The sequence below is a fragment of the Trachurus japonicus genome, chromosome 2, assembly GCF_045865225.1.
Source record: "Trachurus japonicus isolate A0001 chromosome 2, Traja_1.0".
Lineage (NCBI taxonomy): Eukaryota > Metazoa > Chordata > Actinopteri > Carangiformes > Carangidae > Trachurus > Trachurus japonicus.
This window is the reverse complement of record NC_140908.1, coordinates 9,034,228-9,048,944: the sequence shown is the minus strand read 5'-3', so window position 1 is coordinate 9,048,944 and position 14,717 is coordinate 9,034,228. Positions and strand designations below refer to the sequence as shown.

General features: G+C 44.4%; 1 protein-coding gene across 1 annotated transcript; it reads right to left on the bottom strand.

The window, feature by feature from the left end:
* On the bottom strand, positions 1-2,738 carry tceanc (transcription elongation factor A N-terminal and central domain containing). Its single transcript, XM_085799239.1, has 2 exons — positions 2,526-2,738; positions 1-2,317 (listed from the first exon to the last, which is right to left on the bottom strand). The coding sequence occupies exon 2, from the start codon at positions 2,310-2,312 to the stop codon at positions 1,338-1,340; it is 975 nt and encodes a 324-aa protein (XP_085655365.1). The 5' UTR covers positions 2,313-2,317; positions 2,526-2,738; the 3' UTR covers positions 1-1,337.
* Between the last annotated feature and the right edge of the window lie 11,979 nt (positions 2,739-14,717).

Below are 14,717 nucleotides of genomic sequence, written 5' to 3'. Positions count from 1 at the left end.
AATTAATAAAAAACTATACTTTGTTTGTTTGTTTGTGTGAGGAGGAAGTGCAAGGAAAATGGCCACAGAGCATTGATTTGACAGGCCGCCGTGACTGAGAGGGTGAAATCCTTAACACAGACAGAGAGACACAACACAGAGAAAGGCCACAGAGCCGACAAGATAGCTGAGACCATGACATGGGGGATTTTATCTTTGGACATGGCTTGTTTCTCCTTTTTAAAAGCAGCTGCACATGTTAAAAAGGGCAGAAAAGATTACAATTTCTTCTTCTTTTTCAATTTTAACAGAAAAATGCACACATCACTCACTGTGAGTTCAGAAATTGAGTGGTTTTATACAACAAAAATGAGATATCCAGTCATATTATGGAGGGAGACAGAGCAGACAAATCAGCTGAGAGTAAAAGTGAGTGATTTCAACTGTTTTTTTGAGACTCCTCAGCGTGATGTCACCATGACGTATCAATGAGTCACTGTGCCACGTCGACTTTCTTTTCAGAGAGTGGACCATCAGGGGATGTCCACCCCTCGCGGCTGCTCTGCAGGGCAGATTACTGACTCACATGCTCGCCGTTTTCTAAGGTCACATGTCTCATCCACAGGATCCAGTTTGCTCCAAATGAATGGGATATTGTAGAAAGCCAGGAGCATGTTCTGGTTTTCTTTTCTTTTTGTATTCCAAAAAAGACTGACTTAAAATAACTGCAACAGAATACACTTATTTCATAAAGATTTATAAAATTATACAACAGATCAGAAAGGAGAACCTATGACTCTAAAACAGAAATATATAAAGAGAGAGTGAAGCCAGGAAAAGCAGCTGAGTGAGCTTCAGTACTGTAAGGAAAGATAAACTGACAGGCAATTAGAGAGAGGAGACAGGAAATGATTCAGCTGGGAGAAGATGACGAGAGCTACTTCTTGAAAAGTGGTGGTTTCAGTCTGCAATAAGCTGTGACTTGGCTTTTCTGCCTCCAGTTAGAAGGTGACCACAATTTTAGGCTTTTAAATTACACACAGGAAAAAAAAAAAACAACATAGAAAAATGCCTTGTTCGAACCACAAGTGAATGCATCATCTAGTAAGAATGCTCTGTCCTCTGTTTCCACTCTGCATTCCTAACGCCATGTTGGAGAAAGTATTTAACAGGCCACAGGAATGGCCTGTCAGCACTTCTAGGTGAAAGCTTTTTGCCATTTTAAGACACAGTGAGCAGCTCAAACTAGACCACGATGTTTGCAACTCTTTCCAAAGTGTTGCAAAAAAGGTTGTTACGAATGTTTCTCCATTTTAGAATAAAGAAATAGTTCAGTTATGGTGGTGAAATTTGGGGGTTTAGAGACAGATCCAGCCACTGTGGTACCACTGCTGCCCACACCCGCTGCAGGTCACAAAGGTCATTGCGTCCTCATCAGCTCCGCCCCGTCTTACCCACGCAGGCAAGAACAGGGCGCCCCTGGACACCTGCGTCACCCTGCAGTCCGAGCCTCCGCATCTTTTGCAGCGGATCTTCCGTGTCTGCGTCCCATCTAACCCCTGAGGGAGCTGCCTCTCGCTCACGCCCCTGGAGGAGAACTCCTCTCTGAGCTGGCGGAGGTCCGGGCCGGCCATCTCCTCCGCCGTCATCCGGGCGAAGGCCTCAGGCGACAGGGAGCCGCCCAGCAGGCCCTGACGTAGATGACTGTTTTTAGGATTCCTCAGGTTGGCCACCTTGCTCCTCACACAGGTTTTGTATTTGATTCGATTGAGTTTGTGGAGCTCGTAGATGTGCTGCTCGACATCTCCAGCCAGCTGCGCGGTCGCATCCTGATCGGGGGGTTCAGGGCGAAGGGCGGCGAGGAGGAGCTGAACACATTTGCTTCTTATAGATGGGAAATCAGAGGATGCAGATGCTGGAGTCTGGAGGCCATCTTTTCCCACTGTGGATGGTGCTTCTTCTTGTGCAGCATCCTCCACATCAGCAGAGTGGGAATCCCCCCGCTCGGAAACTCCTCTCTCCTCAACTTCACGTGATGAGGAAAGCATGCGAGATACTCCAGGCTCCTGGCTCTCCACTGTGGCCTTCACTCCTTTGCTGAACTGTCTCTTCCAATTGGACAACAAGCTCTTAATTCTCCTCTTCACACTGCTATCTGAGCAGGTTTTCATGACTTTATAAAGAACTCTGACAATGTCTGTGTTTTCCAGCTGCTCTGTGGTGACCTGTGACTTATCAAGGTCACCGAGGAGGGTTAAGATGTTCCCATAGCTTCTTTCTGCACTGAGTTTCTCCATCTGCAGCGCACAGTGAACTATTTCTTTGGTATCCATGGTGGCTGCAGAGAGATTTAATAGTTAGCATTCACATTCTAATAGATACAGACACCTAATATGTAAGAACAACACAAATAAAGATAAATATGCATCTTAACCTACAGATCTTTGCCAATGATTTGCAAAAGCAACATGGTGTTTTCCTGATGCTCTACTAAGCAGCACACAACATATTAAAATCATCCTTTCTATGTGTTTCTATTGGTTTACCTGCACTCCTTCATGGTTTGCGATTTCTTCTTCCTGCAACAATCCCTGAACACGTCTGCATGGGAGCAGCCATGTTGGATGTGCCTTCAAAATAGCAACATGACATAAATTCGCCTCTAGGTGGAGCCACAGCCTCACAGAATCACACCCATCATCAGTGGGATCAGGCTGAGCTTGCAATCAAGACTAAAAATATTCCCCTCTGCTTATTCCACCTTTGTGTTTTTATTTGTTGCTAGATTTACACACAAAGAGCAGCAGAACAAAACTCAGTGGAAAGTGGAGCACGTGCCGAGGGAACCGTTACATTTTGAGGCAGATCCAGATAATTTCAATAAATGTTGATGTTTTTTTTTTTCTTCTTTATAGTCTGGTGCATGATGTTCAGCACCGCCCTTGGTGGAGGTCTGCACTCTCACTTCCTCTCCAGTGTATTCAGTTTTTATTCAACCTCTTATCAACCTCTGTCATATCTGAATGACTCTGAATTCCATAACGTGAGCATCATCTTGAATCCTACAGTGTTTTATCTGTTATTATATACACACAGTGAGGTCTCGCACTGCAGTGGTGCTGTGAGTCTGTGATTTGTCTAAAATGTATTGCAGGATTAGCTCTTCATGTAAGGATTTGTAGGATTTAGGCGTGGTGACGACAGGTATCCAGGAACCTGGATATAATTATGTCTATTTCATAACTCTTCTGTGTGAGCTGAGCCGGATTAACTTCTGCGTGAATGCATAGGTCGAGCTCAGGGTGTGACCCAGCATCCCATGGATTAAAGTAATCAATAAAGAGATCTTTTTTTTTGAATGAATGTTGATGGATCAATCTGTGAGATTATGACTGTTCTATACTGTTTTTCTGGAGAGCTGGACTGATTTGCATGAGCGATCCAGCTGAATGTTTGGGTTGTGCGTGCAGAAACACGCAGTCCCGTCATACAAACAGCCAAATAGCTGCCATGCAGGAATTCAGGGGCGGAAGGTATCTCACAACAAGACGGGGCAAGCCTCCCAGCTGTTGTGCAATTACATGTTTTGAAGGCGGAAGATAAATGAGTGTGTGTAGGATAATTCTGGGTTGTGGAGTTACAACATGAAACTTTTCTGTGAGTTAAAAGCACAACAGTGGACAGACCAGTTAGCGGGTAGTTGTTGTGAGTAATGTGAAGCAAGCAGGAGCACTTTAGCAGCAATAAGTGCAACACAGCTACTTAGCTACAGTAGCTTTCTCAGCTCTGCAGCATTGGTAGATGCAGTATCGGTCAAGAGGTGGAGTCAAAGTTCACCAACGTTGCAGAGATTCTGCCTTTATGAGTCAGTTTCAATGGATTTTCCAATAGATATGAACATGGATATAAAGTGTGAGTGAACAGAAAGTTGTATCAGTGCATTAAAATAAACATAAACTAGACTAGAAAGTTGTTTTTTGTATCAAAATCCAGCACATTTAACAGCTACAGCACATTTCAAAGCACGCTGCTGTCAAATTATATATAATGTTATTCACGCGCAGATACCTTCAGGGCATAAATAGATGAGCAGGGTGCTATTATGTAACAGACCATATGACATCGTTCTCTTAACCTTATATTAAAAAAATGCTTTCAAGATTCAGCCAGGCCAATAGCAGCGAAGGCCCCGGGGGAAAACTGATACAGTCTCTTGGTGTAATAGCTTCTGGCTCCAACAGCAGCTTTTAAAAAGTTAAAGCTTACAGGAGGCTTTTAGCACAGTTAATGTCTAACTACTCTTTCCAAACACAAGTGTGCTCAGGCTTGAGGAGTTTTCTGTCAGCAGATGTGCCAGACTGCACTGCAATGCTTTCAACATGGATCACAACATGGAAGTTTCTCACAGGTGTGTGCGTTGTTTTCTGTTTGCACGTCCAGGTCAGAGGGAAGCAGATTCTGTCGACCTTTACTGTAAGTCCCTCACCACAAAGTGTGTGTTGCCTCTATGTATGTGTATGTGAGAGAGAGTATAGAGATGGGTGGGGTCCAGCTGAACATATGTTAAAGAGAGAAAAAAAAGCCCCTTCCACCCTCCCCTCGCCGAGGAGCCCACGCCTTTTGTCTCTCCAGACAAACATGGCTGGAATTCCCGAAAACACTCACAAGGCCCCCTTGGATCTTATCAAATAATTTCACTGCGGCCTGTCTGCACTTGTGTGCTCCTTATCTGTGGGAATGGAATTTTACCAGCACGCCACACGGCCGTGACACGCCGCGACCAAGAGGTGGCGCTCTGTGCACTGTGATGATGGGGATGGAGCTCTATGAGGAAGTGAAGTCCTGCTGTATCACATCCTGCTTTTGTTGTCTCCGCCTCTTGTGCAGACCACGCCACACTTGATGGCGTGTACGCATGAGCACACACACACGCACGCACACACACACACACACACACACACACACACACACACACACACACACACACATGCACACACTACCCCGCCCTGAGCTTGAGAAATCCTGAGGAGGAGGGAGGCTTTCTTGTTAAAGTGATCAGTTTCTTCATGGCCAGACATTCATGACAACATGGTGGGTCCCTCAAACCCCCCCACCCCCACCACCACAGGCTGAAAACACCCCCAAGACTCCAAGCATGTGTGTCACACGTGTGTGTGTGTGTGTGTGTGTGTGGTGTGTGGGTGCAGAAGACACAACATAACAGAACAAAAGATATTCTAAAAAACAATCAGAGCATGTGTGTTTGACCCACTGTTGCCTTATCAGCGCAACCTTCCACGTATATTTACACAAACAGGAATGTACAAAAGGGAAAACCCCAAATTTATTTGTGATCCTACCGTAGGACAATTAATAAACTACAGAAATCAGTTATCAAGTTGTTTTTTCCGTGCACAGAAAGCCACAACAATGTGTGTTTTTGACAACAGCGTCAGCGATCCTATCTCTGTTTTGGGGGATTTATTTTTCCCATTACATAACAAGTTATCGCCACGTTTCCTCCTCAACTTTCTACTGTATCAGAATATGATCAAACCCTTAAATACATTTGGGTTTAAGTTGAGGTTAGGGTTAAGTTCCCCACTGATTGCCATATAGTCCCTTAGTGGATTTCTTTTTTACTGTGTTGTTATTAATAAAGATGCTGATTCTGAGGATGGTCATTTTCTATTCATGTCTTCTTTCTTCTTTTTTTTTTTTTTAGAAATTTGCAATGGTTGCAGAAGCACACACACACACACACACACACACACACACACACACACACACACACATGGCAGACAGTATGAGAGCAAAATCAACCTCTATCATGCATCTGTGCTTAATGCTCTTGACAGTGGGTGTGTGTGCATGAGGAGGGGGGGTTGGCTGCTCCCTAACCACCACACCCAGCCACTACACCCACTATCCCCACCCACCCATCATGACCTCCAGTGTGATCACAGACGACTGGAGTGAAGGTTGCTGTTCCGTCCTCTGTCTGTGTGTCTTTTCCTCCACAGGGTCGATTCTGTTTTGACTGACACTCGGCTGCTCGACTTTCTATTTCGGGGGGTTGAGACCCAGACAAAGCGTTTTGCAGTCTTGAGCGTGTTGCACTTGCAGGAAATGGGACTCCCCACACAATCAACCACAAACCTAACAAACTGTTCTGTGCTGTGTTTGATCATAATATTGTCCTCTTCTTGATAGAAAGAAGCCAGAAACAGTGAGGAAGCTCCACGATATCAGCTTGTTTTCAAAGACAGAAACATGAGATACAGTAACACTTTCCTCTGATTGTTGTGAAACAGCACAGTATGTGTTACTTCTTGAATTTCTTAACCCTTTTGGGTGATGTGATGCAACTTCTCTGCTGGCAGCGGTTCAAAGAAAACAGCGACCTTCACATTTATCCTCGGAAATCTGTTTATCCACAGAAAAGCTGGATCATTACACCGAGGCAGCGACCTGAGATGTCAAAGAAAACAAAAAAGATTGATTTGCAAAAACCATTCTCACTCACATGACTGTTCAGATCTCTGTGGTCATGACCATATGTTCCCTCCGGTGCACAAACAATTATCCACATTGATTCATCACATTTGTTTTCCCATGAACCCCCCCCCCCCCCCCCCTCCTCTTCCTCGCCCTCCCACACACACACATGCTCTGCCTCATGGGAAATCCGCCACCAACAGGCCCTCCTTGGTGGATTAGAAATAACCACATCCTCCCGCTTTTGCTCGCAGTTGTGCAGGGTTTTTATCGGACCACCATTTGTAACGTGATCACCAGTGGAGTGGAGTGGAGGGGGGGTTGAGGGTCCGAGTGCAAACTGAGCACAGGTGTGAGGGGCTGTTCGCTGCCCATTGGGTGGGGTCAGCTGCGTGTGAGAGACGATGCTGGACTTCAAGCGGCTCCTTGCTGATAGCGCAAGTCCAGAATGACCCACATAATGCAAGGGTTTATGGGTAAAAATAGATATGCTTGCTGATAACCTGCAGTTGTGTTTAGAGAACAAACACATGACTCATAGTCACCTGTTATTACTGGATATCAGATATCTGTCCTGACGCAAGATGTTGGCAACAGTGACAAATTAGCAGACTACCTGGTCAACAAGTTTGTGGTAACACAACCAACCAAAGTAGAACATAAAAACACGGCAACATCATAATATCATATTATATTTAACCAGACTTTGCTTTGCCTTATCTTATTAGACCCATTTTTATGTTTTGGCATTTAATTAGCATTTAATCTGTTTTTAATATACATTCGATAACCCTGGGATTTAATCATTTGTATCTCTTCTTTTGATTAATTGAAGTGTATGATGTGTATATGTTGTTATATTGTATTGATGTTGGTTTATGTGACTTGTTGACTAAAAAGCACTTTGGTGCAAATGCTCTTTGCTTTTGAGGTGCTATATAAATAAATTAAACTTAAATTTAAAATTATCTAATCTAGTCTAATATCACCAAGCATTTCAAGTATCCATACATACAAAACTTCAATTTTCCAAAATTCAAATTCCAAGTCTTTGTAACTTTGTGTTGAAAAGTGCTATATAAATAAATGTACCATTACTTATTGTTATTCTTGCTACAATGGAAGGTCCTATCAGCAAAAAGGACAACATGTAAAGACTGCAGGGCGGCACAAGTGCAGGAAATGAAAGGAATAATTTCATAATTATAAATGCTACACTGAAACGTGCCTCAGGACAGACAGCAATCATATCACACGACATATATACTATACTACTGCTCCACAACCCTTCACTTAGTTATAGATCACATACCCTACACATCAACACTCAGGTACAGTATAGTAGAGTATAAATCTCACTCACTTCATCTGTTCTATCTATATGTTATATCTTCTGTGTGTTGTGTGTGTGGTGAGTTATATATATGTATTAAGGGTTGTCTAACTGCTCCATCCTATGTGTTTGTCGGTGTTCAGCTGTGGTGAGTCTTGTGCTGTGGTGGAATCCACATCACAGCTGAAATGTGGCTCATGTTCGGCCGTACATACAGTACTGTGACTTCCTTTGTTTCTCTCACCACATTACAGGCAGCGCTGCACACACACACACTGTTAAATATCTACCTGTGTGACGAGGTTTTAACAGGTGCGATAGAGTAAAACTCGCAGATAAGAGAAGAAAAGTGCCTTTGTCTGGAAGGGTGTGTAAGTGAACTTACACACTGTAACAGAAGGCTTTTGTGTAATGTCACCTACTCTGCAGCACCGTGCCGTCTCCTCTTGCACTAAGACGCAAACGCAGGATGTGAATTTTCTTGATTTATAAATTCTGTCAATATTATTATTATACAATAAATCACGTGACAATGGATCAGTGAAAGTTATGTTACAAAGTATTTTTCCAAAACGGAAAGGAGAGAGGCAGCATGTACTGTCCTTTTTAATCTCCTCCTCCTCCTCCTTCTCCTCCTCCCCCCACCTCTCTGGTCATTTCCGTTGGGTGATTGAGTCTGAATTCCAGATATCCCACAGTTAAGATTCATGGGCCTGTGGTGTGCGTGTGTGTTCGTGTGTGGACAGGACACTTCTTAACCCTTTTCATCTTTCATTCTCCTCTCCTCTACTTTTTTCCCTCCTCCATCCTCTCTTTCTTCTTTCATTTCCTGCTCTACACCTTCCTCCCCTCTCTTCCTCCTCCTCCACGTCACTCCCCCCTGCGGATTTGCCAAACACATTCCTCCTCTCCCACATCCTCCATTTCTCCTCCTGAGATTCAGAAATCGCCCCGCTCCTGCTGCACGAAAGGAGTTAAAATCAAGACAGAAGAAAGTGTGAAGGAAACAGTGAGATGAGGTGTGTTGTTGGACTGTGATTGGGCGAAGCCACGGGAATGCGTTCACGCTCGCAAGTGCTCCCACAAATTCCTGCGTGGTCATGTGGCGAAGACATCAGCAGCCAACTGAGAGCAGCAACCACCCCACTCTCCCTGCCTTTGAGTAATCAATAAAGGAATGCACGCACACACATATTCACACACATATATTCACACACACACACATGCAAACCTAGGATGAGAGAAAGCTGTGAACAGTTTAGGTGCCAAACGGGTGCAATCACACCCACAGTTCTTTGCTCTGAGCAAAAATAAAAACAGACAAATCATTGCAGTTTTGCATTGACTTCCAGTTTAAAGGCAGACGAAGAAACTTTACAAAGAAGAAATAACAGAATCTAAAAGTTGAGGTTAGAGGCAGTAAAACACATCCGATCACTGATTTTATCATGACCCTGTATGACCTTTAGCATGTCTGCTTATCTATAAACTCTACACAGACACTAGACTTTCATTAATGAGTTTATGCATTGACCTTATGACCTTTTGAATTGGCCTGAAAGGGGAACTATGCAAGTCCTGTCGCTTTTTCTCTGCTTTGGTCGCATTTTTCTCTACGGAGCTCCCCCTACAGTTTCAGAGTGCATATTTTCACTGTCATAAAAACTCACCACTAACCCTCCTCCCTCCCCAACTGGCCATGTGCATTTGTTTTTAACAAATCTGGGGAGAAGGCAATCCATGGAGCGATGTCTAGCGAGCGAGGTGGGTAAGGTCAACAAGAGATTAAGGATTACTGGGCGTGTACGTTTGTGTCGTAGCAGTGAATGTTTCTCGTGAGACGAGATCTATGACACCAGGTCGTGGGCGATGATTTTGCAAAGTTGGTTTTCTGCCAAGAGACAGAAGGCAGAGAGCCTCCATTCTCCCTGTAAAAAAAGCACTAAGCTGTTTAACTACGGTGTAAATCTTGCATAGTTCCTCTTTAAATGAAGGATTCAATATAGTCAATGGACAGTGTTGCTTTAATGACTGAAATTAAAATGACTAAGGTTATAACTAAGGTAAAAATGTAGCATAGTTAAGGTAAAGAGCCTGCATAGTTCCTCTTTCCATTAAAACATGCCAACATGCTCACAGAGACGGTGGCGTGCTGTTCGCCTTTAGCACCAAGCCAAACAAACTGCTTCATGTGGTCTTCATGGCAGGAAGGAATACAACGACAAAAAGGAGTGAATCCTTGCACCGCAGAGGTCAACACACGCCCAGAAATCATCACTCGTCTCTAACACCAGACATCACACCCATGTGATGAGTGGCCATCTGAAAGGTGGAGCTTATATCTCTATTTTGCAAATAGTTAACCTCGGACCTGCTGACACCAACCCATCGGCCACTGATTCTCGTCAGCAGCCTGCAACTCCACCGAGGGGATGAAAGCTGACGCGATGAAACACACAAACACACAGTCTAAGTGGGGACATCTGAAGGCAAGAGCGCAGGCAGGTCATGCTCTTTTCATTCCCTCTGGCTTTGAACTGGAGGCCTTGATGTGAGGTGCACCACAACACTGCGTCTCGTTTCCTTTTCGGCCAACATTTAACACTTGTTTCGTTTCCAAAGGGGAACTTAAGAGTTGTAAGAAAAACATATACACATTGTGCTGCTTCACAGATTAGAGGAAGTAGCACTGAGCTGGAGCCGTCACGTAGTCTAGCACAGAGGCCTGATGGTTTGTTTTTTTTTGTATGTGTTTGTGCAAACACTGTTTTGCAGGGATGAGATGATTGCACCATTTTTGCACTTTGTCAAAAATTTAACATCAAAATAAAAACCTAATTAAAGCGATCTGCAGAAGAGATGCTAAAAAATGTTACTTCCTGCATGGGTAATCTTTGCACCATCAGAAGAAAAAGCGGCAACATGTGGTTTAAAAATGTGTGAGTATGATTTAGTGAAGTGTCAAAGCATAGACAGCCTGCAGTTACATCAGCTGCATGGTAAATGACCACTTCAGGCCATTTTAGTTTCTGTGACTGAACATACGAAGTGCTGAGAAGTCCAGAGACTGATGGGTTAATTGTGTGTATAGTCTGATACTAACAGTTGGTGAAACACAGCAGCTGTGGTCAGGGATGGAAAAGGGGAAATGTTTTCTCTCCGTGCAGTGCAAAGGTTCACAGTCTCACCCTGGCTGCCTCAATCGAGTTACATAACATCGAACATGTGAAAGAAGAAGGGAAAAAAAGGCAGGGGACTGAAAAACGAGAGGAAAGATAGAGGAGAGAGAGAGAGAGAGAGAAAAAAGAGGGGAGGAGGGAAAGAAACCAGATGATGTCATGTGTTTCATAGTAAGAGAAGGGGATAAAGTCAGCAGGGCAAACACACAAATATCGCTCTTCTTTTTTTTCCTTCTCTCCTCTCATTCTTTCAGTCAGAGCGAAAAAATGCCAAGACGCTGAGCGACAGCTACGATGCAGGCCTCGAATTTCAGCAGATGTGGCAAACTGACCTTATTTGGCATCACGGGGGAAGAAAAAAAAAAAAAAAAAAAAGGGGAAGGAAGGAGGAGGCGAGGGCCAAAATTCCACATCGGGTTTTTATCAAACCAAGACTGATGTGGAGTCAGCAGCAGCAGCGGCCTTTCAGGCTCCGTTTGACTGCTATGAAAGCAGAATAACAATATCCGGAGTCGGCCATCTTGAAGTCTGTCCTTTAGGTAAACAAAGCAAAGTTGTATTCTCTCTTTAATTGTTCAAGGAATTGATGGAGTGATGCCTTTTCGCTGCAAAAACATTGATCAAAGGAGGCCGTGTAGAGGCGTCTTTGTCCGTCACTAACTCGGCGCGGCGACCTCAGAGCACAAACAGTTCATTTTGACACATAAAGACACATTCAGCCGCTCACATCTGACAAAACAACCAACAGGAAACAGAACAGACACCTCCTTGTCTGCTCCGCGCTCGACCGCTTTCAGAAATAGCCGCCCCCGCTGTTATCAGGCCTGGGTCACACTTCCTGTCTTTCTGCTGGGCTTGAATTCATGCAGGGGATTCTGGGTAAGGAGGTACAGTGAGTCCCAGTTGCCTCTACCCTCTACCCTCCCGCCCACCTTTTGGTATAGCAGGAAGTCAGCGCTCCCACTTCCTCCTTGGCCAGCGCAAATGCAGAAGTGGAGATGGTTCAGGCAGGAGAAAGGTCGCTCTCAGTTCTCTTTCTGAGCCTCTTCATCATCATCATCATCATCATCATCATAAGCAGCAGGACAAACACTATTCCACTATGTTTTATATTCATTCATTAAATAAACATCTACTGCAGGAGAATCCACTCTGCACGGTGCGTTCCTTCCCTCCGAAGCCTAAACACACTTTGCAAACACAGTTCAACAAAGCTCCATAACAAAACATAAAAACAAGAGAAAACAGCTGCATTAGCGTTTTGGGGTTTTGGTGCCAGTGAAACAGCCTCTCTCTCCCTCTCCAGAGTGCAGAGCAGATGCACGAAGAGACACTGTCGATGAGCGTGCGACTTTCTGAAACCGATGATCCAACATGGACGTCCACTTCCTGTCGTGTCACATCTCATCCCTATCGTCCTCATACATGGTCTGTGTACAAACTAGCATCGTCTGACCTTTAGTTTTCCGCTCCGGTATGATGCAAAATGGCGTGATGTCTCTTTTTTAGGTAGAGTAAAGATTATTTGACCATTTTCTTCCTTATATGGTATAATACAGATATATCTAGTGAGTATTATACAGTTACAGTGTGGATAAAGGAGGGATTAAGAAAATAACTCCTGCTTCCTGGTATTTCCCTCCTGACAAACACAAAAAATTTGATTCAGCTCAACGACTTTTGGACCCAGAGTCAATGTCCTCGTCTTAATAAAGACACCGTCCCTCCCACATTCCTGACACAATGGCTGCTCTCTGTACCAAAAACAGTGGTTCTTCAGCTCAAGGCCAAACAGCAGAGGGAAAAAAAAAAGGAAAAAAAAGTCCCTCTTGATGTGGTAATGTATTGTCCTTGTAATGGGCAGGTTATCTGGCCAGTTTCAATGTAAGAGAGGAAGAGACGGCCCACATTCCTTAAAGCTGACCTCATGCTTGCAGACCATTATGGCTGCTCTGAATAACCCAAAAAGTCCGTAGTAGCCTATGTCGATCCAGAAAGCAGCGGAGAGTGACACATGAAAGATAAATGTGGTACAACACAGAGCCAGAGTAGATTTTGACGGCTTAAAATACATCAAATCTTAATGAGGGTTCCTGAATCCAGAAGCATGTCATTATTTATTTCTCGCTTTCTTCCCCTTCCTCCTCCTCCTCCTCCCTGAAGGATGAAGGTCTGAGTGTGTTTTGTAGGTCGTAGCTTCAATTACCAGCCACGAGGAGATTCCTGAAAATGAGAGTATGTTCATTCGTGTCCAAATATGGTTTCACGCTGGCAGTTGGCAAACAAGAGAACAATGAGGTAAGAGCCACAGATTTGAGCTCATGTGTATGTATGTGTGTGTGTGTGTGTGTGTGTGTGTGTGTGTGTGTGCTCCGTCATTTTTGGACGCCCCTGCCATGAAAAGAAGAGAAGGGACCCCTGACCCGAGGTGGAGCCTCACAGTGAAAAGACAGTGATGTGTCAGTGCTGGCTGCACCTGCTGTTCACAAACAGCCACAAAGATGCCCTCACACTCTTTCCCCTCCAGTCTGAGAAGTCTCATACATATTCATTTTCCTCCTTTTACTTTACCTGCCACAGTCAATTCATCACACATGTGCACACACACACACACACACAGTGAACAACAAAGGCTGCTAATGAGCAGGAATGCCCAGATCAGTGAAACGGCACGACAGCTGTCGCAGCAGGGGGTCCTCTCACTGGTCGTCTGTTCTCTGCAGCCAACGGTGCCCCCCTCCCTGTCAGACAATGGCACGCCTGGCTTTTCCCGCCACGGGCGTGTTAATACTGTACAGTGAGGGAGCAGAAGGAAGGAACGGGCCAGAGAGGAGCAGAGGGGAGGTGAGCGGTCGGTTGGAGGGGGCTTAATACTGGCCGGCTATCCAGAGGATGACAGCGCTCGTCCTATCTGTAGATAAAACGTTGCACACTGTAGTTATGAAGACCACTTCCTGCTGTGGTGAGGGTCTCATCAAGTTGTTTTTATTTAAAGGGATAGTTCAACATTTTGGCAAATTGGCCCATTGCCACAATCCCTATAGTCTTAGCAGTAGGTTTGTTACCTTTATTAGTCAGTGCAAGCTATTTTTAGAACGGCGGAGCAGAGCCGCGAGGTCACAACTTGTCGTTTTGGAGTTGTTGGATTGTGTATTTGATGAGATTGATGAGGGAAACCAAAAAATCCCATTAGCCTCCGTAGTGTAGCTCTGAGCAGCTCACGGCTCTGCTCCGCTGTTCTAAAAATAGCTTGCACCCACAATTAAAGGTAACAAACCTACTGCTAAAACTATAGGGATTATGACAATGGGTCATTTGCCAAAATGTTGAACTATCCCTTTAACTTCATATGCTAACTTATAAGAAGGAAACACAGCACATGACCACTTCTACTAATAGAAGTATAAGTAAACATGCTGGAAAAACTGGCTTCACACTCACTGGGGCCGTAAAAATCTATGAAACAATTTTAATCCCCCTGCAGTGTAATAAATAGACGTGTTACTTTCCACATTCACCATCACACAGCATGCCCACTCCATCGCAGTATTAACAAAAAAACAATCGTAATAAATAACATCCCCACTGTCCAGAGATTTTTACGTCACCATTAATTCACATACAATGCGTGTGATGACATAAGTGGAACAGAAGCGGTTACAGTAATTCCCATCTGCTGCAGCGGCCCGGTCTAATGTCTGAGGAATTCACAACAGGCAGGAGACGTT